General features: G+C 40.3%; 2 protein-coding genes across 5 annotated transcripts in view; one reads left to right on the top strand and one right to left on the bottom strand.

Annotated features, from left to right (window-relative positions):
- Positions 1 to 1,962: 1,962 nt before the first annotated feature.
- Positions 1,963 to 15,198, bottom strand: LOC115779923 (leucine-rich repeat flightless-interacting protein 1). 3 transcript variants are annotated; one of them, XM_030728821.1, is made up of 6 exons: positions 15,147 to 15,198; positions 10,202 to 10,276; positions 7,631 to 7,669; positions 7,194 to 7,355; positions 6,932 to 7,015; positions 1,963 to 4,405 (listed from the first exon to the last, which is right to left on the bottom strand). In XM_030728821.1, exons 3-6 carry the CDS (start codon positions 7,646 to 7,648, stop codon positions 3,869 to 3,871), a joined length of 801 nt encoding a protein of 266 aa, XP_030584681.1. In that variant the 5' UTR covers positions 7,649 to 7,669; positions 10,202 to 10,276; positions 15,147 to 15,198; the 3' UTR covers positions 1,963 to 3,868. The 3 variants fall into 3 exon arrangements, with proteins under 3 accessions (XP_030584681.1, XP_030584679.1, XP_030584680.1); XM_030728819.1 differs by lacking the exon at positions 15,147 to 15,198 and adding an exon at positions 10,563 to 10,769; XM_030728820.1 differs by lacking the exon at positions 15,147 to 15,198 and adding an exon at positions 10,563 to 10,769 and having other exon boundaries at positions 7,631 to 7,666.
- The window catches only part of LOC115779922 (growth/differentiation factor 11), a 20,501-nt gene continuing 15,330 nt past the window's right edge, over positions 14,717 to 19,887 (top strand). For both annotated transcript variants that reach the window (XM_030728817.1, XM_030728816.1), the window contains exon 1: positions 14,717 to 15,539. In XM_030728817.1, the coding sequence (XP_030584677.1) occupies positions 15,125 to 15,539 (415 nt within the window). In that variant the 5' untranslated portion in view covers positions 14,717 to 15,124. The remainder of the gene's footprint in view (positions 15,540 to 19,887) is intronic.

The raw sequence follows: 19,887 nt of genomic DNA, 5'->3' as shown, positions 1-19,887 counted from the left end.
CATTTTTTCAGTATTTGTAATAAGCAGTTACTATTAGAAGTCAGCATTTAGACTCTCTTAAAGTAATCTTCCTCACATTTGATGACTTTCCACTTGCTAAGTTTCAAATCTTTACTGAAATTTCCAAAAATGTCTCTGCCCATGTGCTGCAGTAATTAATTTAGTTTAATACATTTGATTCAAATCTTTTTTTTTTTTTTTTGCAAAACTTTATTTTTGTAATGTGTGCTGTCTTCACAGAGTTAGCACTATTTAAAAGCTCTTGTGTCAAAAAAAAGAGAACCCATATTAAACTGTAAACCATTATGCCCGTTCTCTGCATGTGTTTGTGCAGTCGAACCCTGCAGGAGGCTACATTTAGCTCACACGCATCTGATCTGACAACAGAGCATTTCAGATGTAATTGAATACAGTCGTGAAAAAGAAAGCACACCCTTTCAGTTCTAAAGTCAACAACACAACATATTACACTGCATAATTTATTTATTTAATAAAAACGTAACCAAGATGCAAGTATAGAGTGTGGAAAACTAAGTTCATGATTCAGTAGCTTGTAGAACCACCTTTAGCAACAATAGCTTGAAGTAATCATTTTCTGTATGACTTTATCGGTTTGACTCCAGAATACTTTAGTATACAGAGGAGTTCATGGTCAATTCAAGGACTGCAAGGTACCCAGATCCTGTGGCTGCAAAACAAGCCCAAATCATCACCCCTCCACCACTGTGCTTGACAGCTAGTGGTGTTTGGTGTATTACGGCCAAACATCTCCACTTTGGTCTCACCTGTCCAAAGGACATTGTTCCAGAAGTCTTGCGGTTTGTTCAGATGCGACTTTGCAAACCTAAGCTTTGCAGCTATGTTCTTTTTGGAGAGAAGAGACTGGCAACCGCTCCAAAAAAGCCATACTTGTTCAGTCTTTTTCTAATTGTACTGTCATGAACTTTAACATTTAACATGCTAACTGAGGCCTGCAGAGTGTCCAATGTCCTCCTTGGCATTGTGTGAACACACACGCCTGAATGCTCCAGCCCAGCAAACTGACAAAACCTCTGCTTTAACAGAGGTGTTCATACTTGCTGATGATCAGTTGAATAAGTGCATTTGATCAGAAGTACCTGGCTGCTATTTACCCTTTTAATTCCTGTGGAAGCTGAGAGGGTGGACTTAGTTTTTCACGTGCTGTTTCTGCATTTAGGTTTAGTTTTTGTCAAATAAATAATGACATGATGTAATATGTGTTGTTCACCTTATCATTTACTTAATTTAAACCAGATGATTTTTTTTCATGTTCTCATATGTAAAACCTTAGAACTGAAAGAGGGTGTATTTTCTTTTTCACCTGTCTGTATGTGATTAATAACCAGTTAATTGAAAACTAGTGAAAACATTTGGAACATAAGTAGGTAAAATAGATTTACTCTGCTGAACCAGCACAGCAACACAACTTTATCTAACTTTTTGCTTACTTTTGCTAACATCAAAATAAAGTAGGGATGATCTGATTTTCTATTTTTCCATCTTTTGTGCAAATAATATTGGAACATATTGTGCTCAGAATATGTGAGGAAAAAATAAAGTAAGGCAGTTTAAATGTTTGTTTACCTGATATTTTGACCCGACCATTTTCTGACCATTCCTACTCATAGCAGTAAACTGTGTTGTTTTATGGGATTCACAGAAATAAGTTTGCAGGGGTGAAGGTGACCTTTGATTTCATTGATACAGTTATGTGTCATTTGATCCAAACACACACCAGATGCACCATTACAGCTAACCCCCATCTCCAAAAACAAGGTGTTTATTTGATCGTAATAGACTGGAAAGCTGGGCAGACATCAATACATTTCTTGATATTGTGTTTTGAATGTCAAATTACTTATTATGGCAATATCTGTTTTTATCAATTTCTCCATATTTTACATGTAAGTAAACAGAAAGGACACCAGCATTAGTCTCTCATTTTATTATGATATAAATGTATGGCATTAATGTTTACATCTGAACATCTAATTCAAAGGCGAGAACAGAGTTGAAAATATTTAGAACAAAAAAAGGCATCATACATTAGAGTAAGGACATTTTTTCTGTACTGTTGTGTGAAATGAATGACAAAAACTATTTGGTTTGGTCAAAGGCTGATCATACCGCACAGTAATGTTTAAAAGATCTTACTTAAATATTAACTGTCCAGCATCTATGGATGTTGGTGTTATAGTTCATCTGATATGACCTGATTGTTCAAGAACTGACCACAGCACTAATATAACAGTAACCTCCTTTAAATACCTTTTATGGAGGGAAAACGGCACATTGACGCGACTGCTGTTCTTATTTGGCGCTGTATAAAAAAATCTGAAATGAACTGAAAAACCATGCCATCAGCTGTCTGATGGTGTGCATTTTGGCAACGGATTATAAAGAACTAGCAAAACAAGTTAGTGTACAAAATTAACAGCCGGCATCAAACAAAATGATCCAGATCTTAATGCAGCAACTTCTACACAGATTTATTGTCCTGCTTCAGTCTTCCATAAGAGATTTAACTATCCATATATGCTTTTTAATCATTTAAATCTAGCTTGATGTGTTCAAACCTGCAATTATTTGTCATCTGTGTTAAAAATCTACTTTGAAAACTTGGGAATAAAAGAATCATACATGCTCTGCAAAGGAAACTTACACTGAAAATCTCTTCAAAAAGTATTTGTCACAGCAAATAACACCAAGTATTATCTGTTACTTGTGTTTGATAGTACTGCGTGCAAAGATACTCATAAATGACACAGATAGACTTATGTGCATTTTGGAAATTGGTATACAATCATAGATGCTCATGCAAGTTGTTGATTACAAATGACGTGAGGGGTCTACTTTTGCATCTAGCACATTAAAAAAAGTAATATGTAAAAAGTAAAAAGGCATTAAAAATTTTACATACAAAGTGTTTTACAGCAATCAAAGACATCTGAAGAGGCAAAGTTCAGCAGGTTCCACTGCAAATGTGCAAATGTCCCTGCAGGCAGACAAAAATCCAGCCTGCAGCAGGTCAGCCATTTCATTTCATTTGGTTAAAAAGGGAATGTTGGAATTATTGTAATCTGACAAATGAATGCAACAATACAATAACTTTAAAAAAGTGCAAATACAGCCAAATAAAATTCTTGTTTTTTTTTCCTTTTTTAGACGAAACACTACAAAACAGGCCACATAAAAGATATTTTATGTGGAAAAGAAAAAGATCCCTACTTGAAATCACCAGACTGATTCCCAGTGAACATGACAAACCTGCAGGACAGGCAGATCAAATACGTCAGGATCAGATTTAAGTGAAAAAGAAACCTTTGTGTTTGAAATGAGTTCTTAAGACTAAAACAGCTGCTGTCCAAATTCTTACTGACACAGACAAATCCTGACCTCAGTCCTGACTGCTGCTCGTGTCCAAAACATCCTTCTTAAAATATGCTCAAAAAGGTAAACAGTCAAAGCAACATGTTTAGCTATGTGCTTAACAAACAATTAAGACAGACTTAAATAAAAATGATTAGCAAATAATATAAAGTAGTTGAATTTCAGCTAGTAAACCAGAGTAAACCTGAGATCACTCATCATTATTTTTTAAAATGTACTTTCTACTACAGTGCATTACAACTAGGGCCATACCTAACCAATATTTTCATTATAGAGTAAGCAGCCAATTATTTCCACAGTTACTCTATTAATTATTTTGTTATAAAATCTCAAACTATTGACGAGCAACATCTAATCACAACTGATTTTTCTAACAGAAATATCAAACTGCAAATCAAAATGCTGTTGGCTTTCATCACAAAATTATATCTGACTTTGCAGTAGATAAAACCTAGATTTAAGACACAACACAGCTTTCATTGTTTTTAGGGCCTTGTGTCTCACTGTTGAGAGGCTGACCATTATTACTCAGGTTTTTCTCTGAATTCTCTGAATCGTGAGGCAGCTCCAAAGTGTCTCCGTCACCTGGAAAGATCCTGTGCTGCTCTGGAGTGTCGGCGGATGCATCCTCATAGGCACTTATGCTGTCTGAGTCGTTTCTGTCCGGGGAGGCGTCTCGTCCCTCTGCTGCCCCATTTTCATAAGACCGCCGGAGAACCCCTTCCTCAGAGACCAGGTTGTTCAGCGCAAGAGAAGGCTGGTGACCCATGAGCTTATTTACCATTCTCCACTGCTTCTCCTCTGTGCCCTCATTCTGTCCTCTTTCCATTGTAGTTGCCAGTACTCCCTTGCTGCTGTCGCTGCTGTGAGACTCATGCGATGTGGAGGAGCTCTCAACTGTAAGCACTTCATGGGCATCCTTTCTTACTTGGTGTCCGTGGTTTGTTGTTTTATCCATCTCGCTTCCTGGACCAGGTAGCTGGTTATTCCTTTCCTGAAAGGAGTTAGCAAAGAAAAGTGTATGCAGTGCCATTCAGATCAAAGAAAATGTAATTACAATACTGTGCACAAAGTTTTATGCCACCAATCTATATTTTGCTAGGAAAATGGGAAATGGGTGTAATGATTTATTGAATCTGGAAATATAGTACATAAAGCAAAAACAGAGTTTTTACAACTCTAATGAGCTTTAAAGTAAGAGTTCTCCAGGCTTCTTGAAGGACATTCAAAGCTCTTCTTTGGATGTTGGCCGCCTTTTATTTTGTTCTCTGTCAAGATGATCCCACACTGCTTCAATAATGCTGAGGTACAGGCTCGGGGGGAGGCCGATCCATGACTGATAGTGTTCCCACTGAGTGTTTTTCTATCCAGGTATGCTTTTACTGCATTTGCGGTGTGTTTGGGATCATTGTTATGCTAAAAAAAATGAAGCTGTCACCAATCAGATGCTTTCCAGATGGTACTGCACGGTGGATCAAAAGATGATGGCACTTTTCGGAGTTTATAATTCCATCAATTTTGACAAGATCCCCACTGGCTGAAAACCATGACACCCTCCACTGTGTTTTACAGATGGCTTTGATACTTATTGTTGTACCTCTCTCCTGACCTTTGCTGTAGTGACAATGATCTGAACCAAAAATGTCTAATTTGAATTCATCACTCCGTCAGACCTGTTGCCACTGATTTTCATTCCAGTTTTGGTGTAATTAGTCATACCTCAGCCTTTTCTCCCAGTTTCCCTTCATTAAGAGTGGCTTTGTGACAGCCACCCTTCCACTGAGACCATGGCTACATTCACACTGCAGCTTGAAGTGACCCAAATCGGATTTTTTTGCCTTTATGCAACCTGTATCTGATCTTTTCATGACAGTCTGAACAACACAGATCCAGTTTCTACAAATGCAACCCAGGCCACTTGGATATGTGGTCCTAAATCCAATACGTATCTGACCTTTTCAAATGTGACCTGTGTCTGTACGGTCAGGCCGCATTCATCTGACCTGTACATCATTGACACTCGACAAACGTCACTATTCTGCGTCCTGATCCATGTTTACTTCCACAAACACTGAGCACGCTCGCTACGTGTGACGTTATTGCGTCCTCTACTGCACATGCGGGGCACTTTTAGGTTGTTTGCAGTTCACACACAATACAAGTCGCATATATTTGAAAATGTAAACGACCATTAAGAGAGAGAAAAAAAAAAAAAATCGGATTTCACAAAAAATCTAAATTGAGCATTAAGGCCTGCAGAGTGTACATAGCCCATTTCTGATGAGGCTTCAGTGATGAGGCTTCAGTGAACAGTAGATGATCAGCTGAAGGACCAGATGCATCTCTCAGGTCCTGTGTCAGCTCTTTGCTGGATTTTTTCCTGTTTCTCAAACGCATGACTGTCAGATGCTGTTCATCTTCTGTGGATAGTTTTTAGGCCTGACACTTCTCCTTTTGTCTTCCACTTTTTAAGTTTCCTTTTTCTTTCTTTAATACTGGCACATTACTGAGTAAGCCAAGACTGCAAAGTTTTCAGCTAATAGATCTTTGAAAATGTGTTATCTTTGGTATTTTTCATATTTTAACTAAAGAAATTGGAACAAATTATGTGTTTTTGTGACAGGCTGTAACAAAGTGCCCAAAGATACAATTTAAAATTGGTTCATTGCTAAGTTGTCTGTTATGCATAAACAAAGCACTGGATGATCAAGCAAAATAGAAAGAAATGAGGGGTGGGACAAGACTTTTGCACGGCACTGTACATTTTAAAGCTATTCTTAATCATTTTAATTCCTACTCTCCACTCTGCCAACAACACCTGAACAGAGAAGATGAGGCAAGCAAGAAGTCACATATATGAACAGCAAGTCAAGCTTAACCTGTGCAGACTCCTAGTTATGCATCACACAAGATCAGCATGATTAGCTGTGGTACCAGGCCAGAAGTCAACTTGTCACAGGATTTTCATCATGAACAATGAAGAGGTTCCTCTTTAGGAGTTAAAAAACAGAAGGTGTTATGCAACGCCACAGATTGTTTTTATAAGGACAACACCAGAAAGGGCAAGGTGTGGAAGTTTTGGGAGTGGAAAATGAGTAATAGTAATTGAGCGATTCTAGCCATTGTAATCAATGTGGCTTAGACACTTAAGTACACGTAAGTACTTCATACACTTTTTTTCAGTACTTTTCTAACTTCTTTTGTTTTTCCCCCCAAGGCTTTTGTACAGGGTCAGAAAGACAGAAGACTCATCTTCTAACACACCTATGGCGTCATTTGAGGCTGTGCAGAGGACCAGACTAAACCATAAAGCAAAAAAGACCTTATAGACCCACACCTGGTTTGTCTCCGGGTTACACACTCAAAAAAAAAAATAATAAAGCATGTAGCATCACCATCATTCACCTTCACAAGTGATCACATGCCTGACAAACTGTTGCATAATTGGTCCCATAAGGCTTTTGCATCTTTACACACAAATTCAGAGCCCCTGCAAGGTTACATAAAGGTCTCACATTACCTCTTTTAATCTTTCCACTTCTTGCATCAAAGAATGCACCATGCTCTCCAGTTTCCTCTTGGCCTCCTTCTCTCGTTCCAGTTCCTACAAATGCAGAGAGACAGCAGCAGCTCGTTAGTGTCAGAATCTGTTGTAATCACGAACAATGAACTTTACAGGGAAAAAAAAGGAAAAAAAAAAAAAAGAGGACTAAAGGAATTCTTAAAGACTTTAAGACTTAACTGTTTAAGTAAAGTTGTGCTTTGGTTCGGCCACGACTTACCAAACTAGCCTGTCCAGCCTCCCTCTGGGCTTCAGCCAGCAGCTCTTCTACACCCTCCAGTGTGTCCTGCAGGACATCCACCTGGAACAACAGAGCCTCTCGCTCGACCTCCAGCCCACGCAGCTCCTGCACCGCCTCTTCATAGCTGGCCTGCAGCTCAAGCTACATCACAAAGTTACACAGTAACAGATCAGTGTAGGCAACTTCAGGAGAATGCATGCCAGTCAGTGGGAGTGCTTGTTGAGCTCTCAGAGGCAACCATCTGTGGGAGGCCTCCTGTGGTAGCGTGACAATGCCTCCCTATGTAAGGGAATATGTTTCACTGTTGCTGTGATTTATTACTGGGTCTGATAGAACTGTGAACACAGCCTGCGACTGCAGTAATGGTTATAATATTTATAGTGACAATAGCAAGGATAATAGTAAGAAATTGTTACCATTTCTGGTAGTCCCATGAAGATGTCCTGGTCAGACTGCTGAAAGTGAAAGGACACAAATTTAGCCAGGTGACAAAAAAATATACTGGCAAATAAATGTCAAACATATACAAATGATTTAGTACTGAGTTGAAAAAAAGGATCAATTTAAAGAGTGCCAAATCATGACACAGGTCATCTTGGGGCACTTTACAAAGTCAGGTCAACATCTTGCATAATAAAGATTAAAATTTCCCATTTAGGAAGCTCCTGGCCACAGCAGGGAAGGAAATGCCTCTTCAACAGGAAGAAACCTCTGACAGAAGCATTTCTGTTTCCGCATTTAATGTTGTGGTGTTGTTTTTCCATAACCGATATGCTTTTTACATAATTGATGACGCAGGCAAAAGCTCTCCTATAGTTGGGAGTTATTAGAGCGTGATCTCCAGACATTCTGAGATGAAAGGATCACATTAAGAAAAACATACACAAACTCAAATCGTGACTCAACTCAATGTAGCTGCTTCAGTATCGTGCTGCCGCGCTGTCACCCCATCAGTTACTTACAGCAGGAACATCTTTCTTTTCACTAAACAGAGGGGATTTTGTTAACTTGTGACTTTTTTATTTTGATAATAATCCTCTAAAATGGCTACTGGTGTTGTACAACATGCTTCCAGAGCTTTCAGATAGACGAGCCTCAGTTTTACTGAACTAGTAACGATAAGGAAGCCATAAAAACACTTAGTGAGGATCTAGCCATCCGATATCAGTATTTATTACTGTAGTAAAAGCTCTGAAGCAAACCATTTCTATTGCACTTTGCAAAGTATCATTTCATGGTGCTTTGGTTTGTTGTCCCCAGCATTACTGATGGAGTCACTTATTTTTCATTTCAAACATTTCACTCATATGTACAAAGAAAGCCCTAGATGTTTACTGTGGTGAGGGCAACACCTTTGTTCTGTCGGTCTGAGGCATCACTGGTAGACGCTATCAAAATAATACAAGATAAATATATGATAATTTATCATATCTGAAGATACAGCATAATTGCTCAAAATGTAATGGGTCGAATAAGCTGTAGTAATGCTGGTTAACTAACCTCTGATTTGTATTAGGCTCCTTGACTTTTAAGAATTTTTATCTCAGTATTGATAAATATTAAGGGGAAACTGAAAAGGGTACCTGAGACAATTTTATATTTTATATATCATTACAACTGTAAAGACTTAGAATAACTGATTCCAAACTAAGTTAGTTTAAAAAAAAAAAAGTTTGTTGCATAATGGTTATTAATCATAATGGTTAACATTATGCAAGGACCAAGCTTACTTTTCTGTCCATTTAATACATCAGGGGAGGAAAATAGTTGATTTCTTTAATGGATGAAATATTCAACTATGCAGTTGTCAGCCTACTTAAATGAAGTCCAAATGTATTATTCACAAATTGTATTTAAAAAAGTAAAACAGTCTTTAACTGATGACAGTAGTTAATGTTCCAGGCTGATAAACAAATGATAACAGTGTGTTTTTTGTTTGTTTACTTTGGTTTTGTTGCCATTGTATCCCATTTTGTGTTGGAAAATGAGTGACAACTTACATCCAGGTTAAAGTGGCCTGGAACAACCCGGAGCAGCATTCCGATGCCTTCAGGTAATGACTAAATCTGGCAGGCAGGTTAATGCATATTACTGTTGAATGAGTTCATTTTTCATGTGCTGCAGCCTGGTGTTGCCTCAAATGATTGCATGAAGATACTTACTCAGTAATAAGAAAATAATGACATCCCACAGCTCACTCACACCTTCAACTTATCCTTTTCCTTCTTCGTTCCCTGTGATGGTTCATGGTGCAGACATAAAGTTGCAGTCACACTAGCTAAGCATCTAGTCTGCTAATTGAAGTATACTACATTTTAGACTACCTGTATAGTGACTAGGCGTTTGAAATCAGCCATACAGCTTGCCTACAATCTGCTTATATCTTGCTGAATTCAGCTGCCTTAATCCCCAAAGAACAGTGAATATCAGAGCAGCAGCACACACCAACTAATCGCAGTTTGTACAATGAAAATCTATTAGTGCTCACAAAGTGAATTATTATGTGACTTTAGGAGTGACGAGGATGAACAGGATTAGAAATAAGTACATCAGAGGGACAGTTCAGGTTGAGTGGTTTGGAGACAAAGTTAGAAAGGCAAGACTGAGATGGTTTGGACATGTGTAGAGGACGGATAGTGGATATACTGGACAAAGAATGCTGAAGATGGAGCTGCCAGGCATGAAGAAAAGACCACAGAGAAGATGCATGGATGGAAAGAACTAGGCCATGCAGAGGGTTGGTGTAACAGAGAAGGATGTTAGGGACAGGGTGAGATGGAAATAGATGATCCACTGTGGCGACGAAGATTTCTAAGCAATAACTTAGCGCCCCCCGCGTCTACGCAAGAATCTCACCCCAGAGATATCAAGCATCTGCAGAAGCGCAAAAAGCACAACCACTGCGTGTCCATCACAGTTCCGCTGCTGTAGCACTCAGATAATAACGATTCACTACAGTGAGTCTCGGTTTGTATGTTATCTCCTACCTGGCTGTCACTCCTCCTCTTCAGGGTACCCGCTCGGCTGTCGCTTCGTGTCACACGTCTGGATGAGCTGTCAGTCTGATGAGAGGACAAAAACACACACACACAGAGACACACATCTCAGGCGGAGTCTAAGCATCATCACCAAGAGCCACAACAAAAACACGAGCAGCTAATAGAGCTAACACTGGGGCTTGAGGTCTGCGCTGTTTATTTAGTGCTGAGCACATTAAAAACATCCAAATAACTCCGTTTAATACTGTTGAATTATTAAAAAACAAACAAACAAACAACAAAAAACCCCCAGCACGGTTGGCGTTAGCTGTGACGTTTAACACCGACGCCGTGACTTCCCTCCGCTCACCTCTTTGATAATGCTGCGCAGAGACTCGTCCTCGCTCACTCCCCGAGAAAACGACCGCTTTTTGGGCGAACCGCTGCTGTCCAGCGTGACCGAGTGCATTTTTTACGAGTTATTTAAAGTTTTTGTTTATATAAGAGACACCTCCGGGCTCTCCGGTTAAAGTGGTGTTTTGTGTTTGTTTCCTACGCAGCTGCACGGAGCTACGCCCAGGCCCTGATGTACGGAAAGCCGCAGGACCAAACCGTATTTAATACCGCCCTCACTCCGCCCACTCTCACTGAAAAGTCAAAGGTTCGTCTTTCTCGGGAGACACGGGTCATGTTTGAAGCTGTGGGGAGTTCAAACTTTCTTTGGTTGAAAGTTCAGGAAGGCCTTCTGAGCATGGCTGAAATTAATCAGTGAATATGTGAGGCTCTAGGTATTGTTTTTAGAAACCTGGAGTAGTCTCACCGAGTTGGGAAAGTGTTAAATAGAAAATAGGCACATACTTTCACAAATGCACTTTTAACCAGAAGAAAACAATGAAAAATAAAGTTTCACAGGACCCTGTGCAGTTATGTGAAAAACTAAATACACCCCCCAAATCATTCAGTAGCTTGTAGAGCCACGTTCAGCAGCAATAACTTGACATAATTGTTTTCTCTGTGACTTTATCAGTTTCTCACATCCTTGTGGAGGAGCTTGGGCCCACTCTTCTTTACAGCATTTAATTAATTGAGGTTTGCAGGTATTCATTTATGCACAGCTCTCTTAAGGTCTCCCCAAGGCTATTCCGCTACAGATTTGCTGTTGTGCTTGGGATCATTGTCCTGTTGCATGACCTGGTTTTGGTCAAGCTTTAGTTCTTGGTCTCACATTTGACTCCAGAATACTTTGGTATACAGAGGAGTTCGTGGTCGACTCAGTGACTGCAAGGTATCCAGGTCCTGTTACTGCTGAACAAGCCCAAATCATTATCCCTCCACCACTGTGCTTGACAGCAGGCATGAGGTGTTTGTGCTGATATGCTGTTTGTTTTTCTCCAAATGTGGTGCTGTGCATTAAGGTCAAACTTCTCTACTTTGGTCTTGTCTGTCCAAAGGACATTGTTCCAGACGTTTTGTGGTTTGTTCAGATGCGACTTTGCAAACCTAAGCTTTGCGGCTATGTTCTTTTTAGAGAGAAGAGACTTTCTCCTTGAAACCCTTCCGAACAAGTTATACTTGTTCAGGCTTTTTCTAATTGTACTGTCATGAATTTTCACACTTATCGTGCTAGCTGAGGCCTGTAGCATGTGAGATGTAGCTCTTTGCATTTCATGATCTGACCCTGGGCTAAATTTGCTGGGACTTCCACTCCTGGGCCAATTGCTGTGGCATTGTGTTAGCACAGATCTGAATGCTCCAGACCAACAAACTGCCAAAACTTCTGCTTTTATAAAAGTGGCCACACTTGCTGATGATCAGTTAATCAGAAAGCTAAGGATTTCTATCACTTACAGACTTTAAACATCACATCCTTTTTATTCAGATAAAACTGAACAAACCTGAGAGGAGATGACGCAACACTGTTTTACAGAGATAAGCCCACTCCCTGCTACCCAACCTTTACAGTAGCTTTTATTGATTAATCTATAAGTTTAGACTTTTCCTGATCTAGTCACTGCATTAAAACATAGACTTTGGTTTTTGTTTTTGTTTTGTTGCCTCATTATCGTCTGAAAACACAGGTTTCTAACAATGTTTACCTGCACAAGAACAGGTTCCTGAAACTGAAGTGTAAGCGGAATATAAATGTATAACTATACAGCTTTCTTTGTCCCATCAGACCCAAAACCATTTGACAGCTGAAGCACTAATCATGACAGTCAATACCACACAAAGCAAAGTGCTTTTTTAACACATGTTGCTGATAAGTTGAAGAAATGTGTACAAACGGTGAAAGTCAAAGTAGAGAAAAAAGGTCAGGAAGTGAGCAAACAAAGTTAAAAACAAATGATCCTGATGTAATCTCATATCTAGATGTGGGGTTTGTGTTTCCAAAGACATGTAATAATGTGAGCATATGCTTTGGCTCATTTTGACTGAATACAGACAGAGCCTGAACATTGTTTTTTTTTTTTGCTTTGGACCAGAGTCTCAGTTTAGCCTGTTGTGAGTGAAAACTCCAAACCAATTTTTTTCAATTTTTCCTCAAGCTTTCCTCCAAAGATGCAGTTTGTCACTGTGTAGCAACAGAGAACACTGCTTACTGTAGACTCAGTGCTATGACATACACTAGCTTGGAATAGTAAGTACCTTGCTAATAATTGTTTTTCTGATATGTGCGTGCATGTGTGTGTGTGTGTGTGTGTGTGTGTGTGTGTGTGTGTGTGTGTGTGTGTGTGTGTGTGTGTGTGTGTGTGTGTGATATATAATTTTTATGCCAAAAGGGAGCACCCCCTTTGATTTGCACGCTTTAGCGTAAATACCACTGAGGTGATCTGCTTCACTGTGCATGTCATGTAAGATACTCATATATCATCTTGTATAAAGACAGTGTCTCAAAGATTTTGGGTGTTTGGGTGTAGGTATGTTAAGGCTCTAAGCGGATGTTAGGTCAGAAAATCTGACTGTACAAATTATTCACACTTTATCTGCACACGTAAACATAAGATCATGGAAATGTACAGAGGAGAGACAATCAGAGGTTTCAGTGGAAGTGAACATTAGTGTTTCATCCCCTCAGGACTCACTAGTTTTTGTTTTTGATCCAATTTACTAACCATTAACTGCAATGGAGCAGCTATTCAATTACTTTTTTAAACAAACAGAAGAAAACAATACCCTTGATCATGTAACACCAGACATGTTACCAGGGTTTTATTGTCTGTGAAGATCCAAGCCTGTTTTAAAGGGGCACTTTGATACTTAAGTACTGTAAAAATTTGTGGAGTGTCTATTTAACGGATGACCAAGTAGAGGATTTATATACATTAGAGGTGCATTGCATAGTCATCTGAAAATAAGTTACTAAATATATTTAAAATGACAATAGTTCAAGATTTTAAAACAGCCAATGGCCGAAATGTACCAAACTAATATGGTGACTCCTTTAGAGTGCAGATCCAAAGGCTGAATTTACAAACGCGCAGCCTGCAGTGAACCGAGAGCCTCGCAGCTTTGCAACTATGTTTTTCTCCAGCAGATGTCAGTGATGCCACACAGGCTGCTCATAGCTCGAAGAGGTGCAGCTGCAAAACTTTTAGCCTATTTTGGGAAAACAAAAAAAACAAACAAAAAAGCAGTGACATGCGTGTGTGTGTGGGTGTGTGGTTCTTGGACAACATTTAGGTCACATCCTGACATGTTTGTATACCGTTGGATGATGTTTCAGGAAAGGCTGAAATTCCATAGCGCATAATAATTACGTGCGTCATATGCTCATTAGTTCATATACTGATTAGTACAAATTAGATTCACACGGGTCTGTGTATACTAATGAGTCTATCTACATTATAACTGGGAGTTTACAGACATGCTGACGCTTAATCGCTGTTATTAAGCAGAATGTATCAACATAATGATCAACCTTTATGAATCCACTCTTGTGAATTTAGAGCTATTATTTTTAAGGAAAGCGTGAATGATTTCTTTCTTATAGGTTGAAATGAAAACTTTCACGCTCAGCTTGAGGAGCCTTACTGGTGGAGCTCATGCATCATCTAAATCATCTACATAAAACCATCTGGTAGACCTACATGATGAATTCTTATATCCGCGAGTTTCCAGTTTAATGTACACCATCATTGTTATGTGCACGGTTTAGGATTGGCTGTGGTAATTTTTTAGGAGAAATCCATTAAGGCTTTTTTTGCTTTGTTTTGTTTTGTTTTTAATTGCCACCATTGAACATTTAGCCTATAAAAGCAGGCGTAGTGAGCAGTTTGCCATCATCCTAATAACCTAATTGGTCTATAGGTTATCTCTAATGGGAGACATTGTGCACTGTAAAAACATTTATACTCTCTTAACAGTGCGCACACCCTCCCTTCCTCTGTCCCTCTTGACTTGGTGACAGACCTAAAAGCCTTTTGTTGCAATCTTAGCCAATGGAGGCGGATTACGACAGCGGGCAGCTGAGATATATAAAGAGCGCCTTTTTGACCGCACTTGCACATTTTTCAGTGACACCTCTGTACATGCTCACACCTCCATGGACTAAATTGTACAGAAATCAACAATTAGCTTATACTACACGTGAGCAGGCTATGCATTCACCAGGCAGATAATTTGTTAACTTTTAATCAAAGGAGCTTCCACCGACACCCACTGGGCGCACTTTTTCGTTTTTGTTTTGTTTTTGGTTTTTTGTTTTTTTAAAGAAAACATATTACAAAAGATCCTGCTGCAACAGAGAAAGTTCGGGGTGATCGTATTGGATTAGATGCATGTCACTAATTCTTTGCCTTTTGTAGGCTGAGACAAGGAGCGGCGCAGATTCGAGAGACGGGATCTAACGGATTAAAGTGCGTAAAAAAAAAAAAAAAAAAAACAAGATAAGGAAGAAAAAAAAGTTGCGCTTTCTGGTGTCCACGCATCGTCATGCCGAGGTACAACTTCTTACTGTGCTTGATGGTGCTCATCTCCCTGGGACAGTCGGGGAGCGATGAGCCCAATCTGCTGCTGCCTCCTGCCAGCGAGACGCCCACGGATGCCGGGCTATCGCTGCTGGATGAGGACGCTGGTTCCCACGAGTGTTCCGCTTGTGTTTGGAGGGAGCAGAGCAAAGTCCTGAGACTGGAGACCATTAAGTCTCAGATCCTGAGTAAACTGCGTCTGAAGCAGGCGCCCAACATCAGCCGGGAGGTGGTCAATCAGCTGCTGCCCAAGGCGCCCCCACTCCAGCAGCTTCTGGACCATCACGACTTCCAGGGAGATGCTTCGTCCCAGGATGAGTTTATGGAGGAGGATGAGTACCACGCCACCACGGAGTCCGTTATTACTATGGCCTCTGAGCGTGAGTAATAGTTTACAACCTAACAATGTCGTCTCCAAATGCGTCATGCGCGTAATTGCGAAGCAGATAGGTTCAAGTGACTCAGGCCTGCTGCGCGGACAGTCAGTGGCCTAGCCTACTTTCAAAGATTGAGATTAAAGGGTTCGCGCCGTGTGTCTGAAACTAACTGGTAAAATTAGACAGCTGTCAGAAAGTGGGAGGATTATGTGCGAAACTGGTAAATCGATAACTGGCAGCACAAAGAACCTCATCACTCTGAAACAGACAGCTCCAATATGGCCTGATTGACTTTTGTTTTCATGATGATGATGAAGCTGAGTGTTTAGTATTTAGCTGCTGTCACGTTAAAACTTTCCATCTCTCCCATAACGCTTTGAGGAGTCGAGGCATGGCAGACCCGTTTGAATGTCAAGTGCATTATTAATGATAATGCAGCATTTGGCTGGCAGTTGCATCACTTGATCCTTTAATGTCCTCCTTTGCATAAAGCCTTAAATTCTGGAGTTATCACGTCGCGAGGCCCTCTGATTATTGTCCTCTAACAATTTGCTCGCCCTCTTATTGTTTCCCATAAATCCACAGATAAACCACAGGCAGGCCCCTTTGAGACATTTTATAAAATTACTTTTGAACCCTGGCAGCTGTGCTCTATCGCTCTTTTATAGGAGGCTCTACCGGTTCCCCTGCTGTTCATCGCAGTGAGAAAAAGTGTGTCCAAAAAGCTGCTATTGTTCGCCTCATGCAGCGGCCCCCCTCGGCCGCACTTGCCTTTTAAATGCGAAGTTTATAGGCGCAGCTCGTTTTTTTTTTTTTTTTTTTTTTCACCAAGAGTACACAAAGACAGAGAATCACATAGGGTCGAGGGGAGTGTGTGACCTTTTCCTGGCGAAACGCGGGGTTCAACAACATTTACACACGTAATATATTCTGCACAAGGCGGATGAAACACTGCAGATAATCCGTTTTTTTACTCCCTGGCTGAGCAAAGATCTATCTATCTATCTATCTATCTATCTATCTATCTATCTATCTATCTATCTATCTATCTATCTATCTATCTATCTATCTATCTATCTATCTATCTATCTATCTATCTGTCTATCTATCTATCTATCTATCTATCTATCTATCTATCTATCTATCTATCTATCTATCTATCTATCTATCTATCTATCTATCTATCTATCTATCTATCTATCCTCAGTTCCTCTTCTCCTTTTACTGATTTGTTTTTAAGCCGATGCTGACACTTTTCTTTCTCCACCTGTCATGGCAAGCCCACCTGTCTCTGTCATTATGACAGAAAAACCACAAACTGACATGTTAATGACTAAAATGTCCTCTAAATCGTTCTTTTTCAATGCAAGTTAGGCTGATGTCATAAATATTGTTTAGTTGTGGCATTTTTTTTTTTTGAACCTCAGAAATTACATATGGAGATCAGTGCACAGATGATGTCTTGTAAAAGATTTCGTTTGATTTCAAACTGTTTGCTATCAGCAGCATTTAATAATTATGCAAGTGCTGTCTCTGTTTTTCCTCTTATTACCTGCTTACAAACACATGTAGGATATATTTCATACGTCATTGTTGCCTCTAATTGGCAGATTAAGAAATCCCACATTTAACTGCACAGTTGACACACTCAGTGCACGTTCTAGGAAAAACACTAACTTCAAATTATATACTTACTCCTGGTTTCCATCTTCTGCATCACTCCACACACACACACATTCTCTTTCTCATGCACACACACGTATACAGTGCAAAGAGATTTGATACCTCATCAAGCCAGAAAAAGGCATTATGAGAGCTTATTGTGCAGTTCTGACAGCCCCATAGCGGCCAGAGAAGCTAATGATTGACATTACTGCTGAATCTGTCATGTTAAGGCGCAGCACTTCCTCTCTCATCCGTTTGCCTCATCTCTTTACGTCAACTACCGTTTTTTTTTATCATCAGCTCTCTCTCTCTCTCTTTCTCTGTATTTCCCCACACGGCCACCCCCACCTTCTTCCCCGTTAGCCCCCCCCCCCCCCCCCCCCCCCCCCCCCGGTACTCATGGAAGAATTGAGAGAATGAGTGCATCTCCTTTGCCTGTGGCGCCTTAGTGATCCCACAGGATTAAAAGTGCCTTTTTCTGTCTCTCTGATAGAAGGAAGACTTCAAACACTATTCCCTGTGCACCTCGAACCCAATCACCCTTTCACAGTCGTGCACACTGCCTTTGATGGGCCACGGGGGTTCACACAGTACATACTGAACTGGACCTGTGCCAGAGTTGCTTCTTAGTATTCACTCAAGGTACGTGGGTGCCGCAGTGGGGGTTGAGAGGGTCCATGCTTCCTGGTCTCTAATTACTATGAAATTTCATGGAAAAGTACATCTATTTATATCATAGTGCGGCACTTTATGTGCTAAACCATCTCCCCTCTGTGCAGCATGTTGTGTAGGTAACTGCTCCGCTTGTTGCCCTTGCAGGAAAAGTGACTCGGATTTAGAGTTAGAGGAATTTTATTAGCAAATAAATGTATGTGCATTTATTTGCTACACAGCATGAGCTGATCTATTTGTGTTCGTATGCATTGATTTATGTGTCTAATTATGGGTATTTTGGGGCTCAGTTTGTTTTGCCTGAGGTGGGGTGAAGATTTGACCCCACTAGTCTATCATTTGTCACCTGTCCAAAAACCTACAGTCCAGACCTTCCTCCACCACCAGCGACCTCCTTTTTCTTTTTTTGTCTTTCTTTTTCTTTCTCTGTATGCTTTAATGCTAATTTGCGATGCTTTGTGACTTCTGGAAGCCCATGGAAAACAGGAGAAGTAGCATTACAGTTGCTGCTCTAACAGTTAGAACTTCATTTACTGCAACAGAGTTAAAGGCCACAAAACAAGCTGTTGCATTGCTGGTCATTCTTTGTTTTTAGTAAATGTATTGTAAATGTACTGGATCCTCCAGTACTGGAGGATGTAGTGAGAGCAGCACATCCCTCGCCTCCCTGTCAGTCTTTATTTGATATTTAAACTTCATTCTACCTGATGGACATATGACTGTGTCCAGAATGTGGAAAATGGGTGACAGTTTGCTGAAAAACACTTAATCTTTAGTGGGATGAGTATTAAGGTTCAGAAGAACTCAAGGCCATAAACAGAGCTTTCATTTTATGACTGTTTTATTCTGTGCATCAGGGTTTAGTGTAGGCTTACATTATGCAATATGATACTGGCATTATTATGCAATCCCATTAAGGTGAGCCACATTCAGCATGAGCACAGGTTTACACAACTCGCAATTACAGAGAGACATCCACACGCATGTCAAGGTATGTATGTGCTATTTTCCACATGTGCACGCTTGTGTAGACACACAGGGTGCCCACACACACCTAGTCACACAGTCGCACACACACTCCAGAGAAAAGTTCTCCTATTGACAAAAAGGGTCACAGAGTTCACAGCTATGTGATATATTGGAAGAGGAGACTATTAACCTCATCAGGTCTCTTTCTTTGGCAGCAAAGACGAACCGGTAGTAACTTGAACACTTATCCCCCCACCACACACACACACACACACACACACACACACACACACACACACACACACACACACACACACACACACACAAACAAGTCTTTTATAGTGTTGACCCTATAAAAGGGTCATTTCCTGAAGGTGCAGGAACCATAAAAATTAAGAGGGAGAGCGCTAAAAGGACAGAAGAGCAGCAGCCGGACTGTCTTCAACTCACTGGTCAGTGTTTGCTGGAAGTTGATGACTATGTGAGGTTTTTATAGATTTATTTATTCCACGGAGGTCTCAGTTTGACGATGACACCTGTTCTCCTTGTGTAGTTGCTGGCATCAGTTCGGGGAAAGATAAACTTTGGTGTTGAATTGTTTGGGCGCTGGGGAATGAGCGGTTTGTTTAAAAAGAAGTAAAAACTCAAGACACGTCTGTACGACTGTAGAAATAGCACAACGTACTGCCAACTTTATGGCTAATAAAATTTCAAAGAGGCCCAAAGTCTATTAATATGGGGACAAAATTTCCCCAGGACCTCAGGAATCTCACTCCTTCCACCCTCCTTCCTCTCTTCCCACGGTCCCGTGTACCAGTCCCTGCAGCTGGCCTTTTCCCTGGCACTTGGGAACATATTGCTTTCATCAATAATATAAGAAGAATGGATCTAAGACTGCATTAATCCAAGTTTAAAAACATTGCCGTGCAAGAATGTTTCTTCGTCCTGCTTTTTCAGCTGGTGTGTGTATCGCTGCTGAGTTCCTCACTGCTTTTTTAAAGGATTTCAAAGAGGGAGCTCGAGATAGGTGCACCGTGGCTCATGC

This window comes from Archocentrus centrarchus, chromosome 5 (genome assembly GCF_007364275.1).
Source record: "Archocentrus centrarchus isolate MPI-CPG fArcCen1 chromosome 5, fArcCen1, whole genome shotgun sequence".
Taxonomy (NCBI): Eukaryota; Metazoa; Chordata; class Actinopteri; order Cichliformes; family Cichlidae; genus Archocentrus; species Archocentrus centrarchus.
This window is presented reverse-complemented; position numbering and strand designations above follow the sequence as displayed.

What these genes read in the sequence shown, in the direction of transcription:
- LOC115779923 (XM_030728819.1), bottom strand. Translation starts at nt 10,661, where the DNA reads ATGCACTCGGTCACGCTGGACAGCAGCGGTTCGCCCAAAAAGCGGTCG. An exon ending in AGAGGAGGAGTGACAGCCAG is followed by an intron (nt 7,670 to 10,201) that starts GTAGGAGATAAC and finishes TTTCACTTTCAG; the next exon opens with CAGTCTGACCAGGACATCTT. An exon ending in AGGCTGGACAGGCTAGTTTG is followed by an intron (nt 7,016 to 7,193) that starts GTAAGTCGTGGC and finishes CTGCATTTGTAG; the next exon opens with GAACTGGAACGAGAGAAGGA.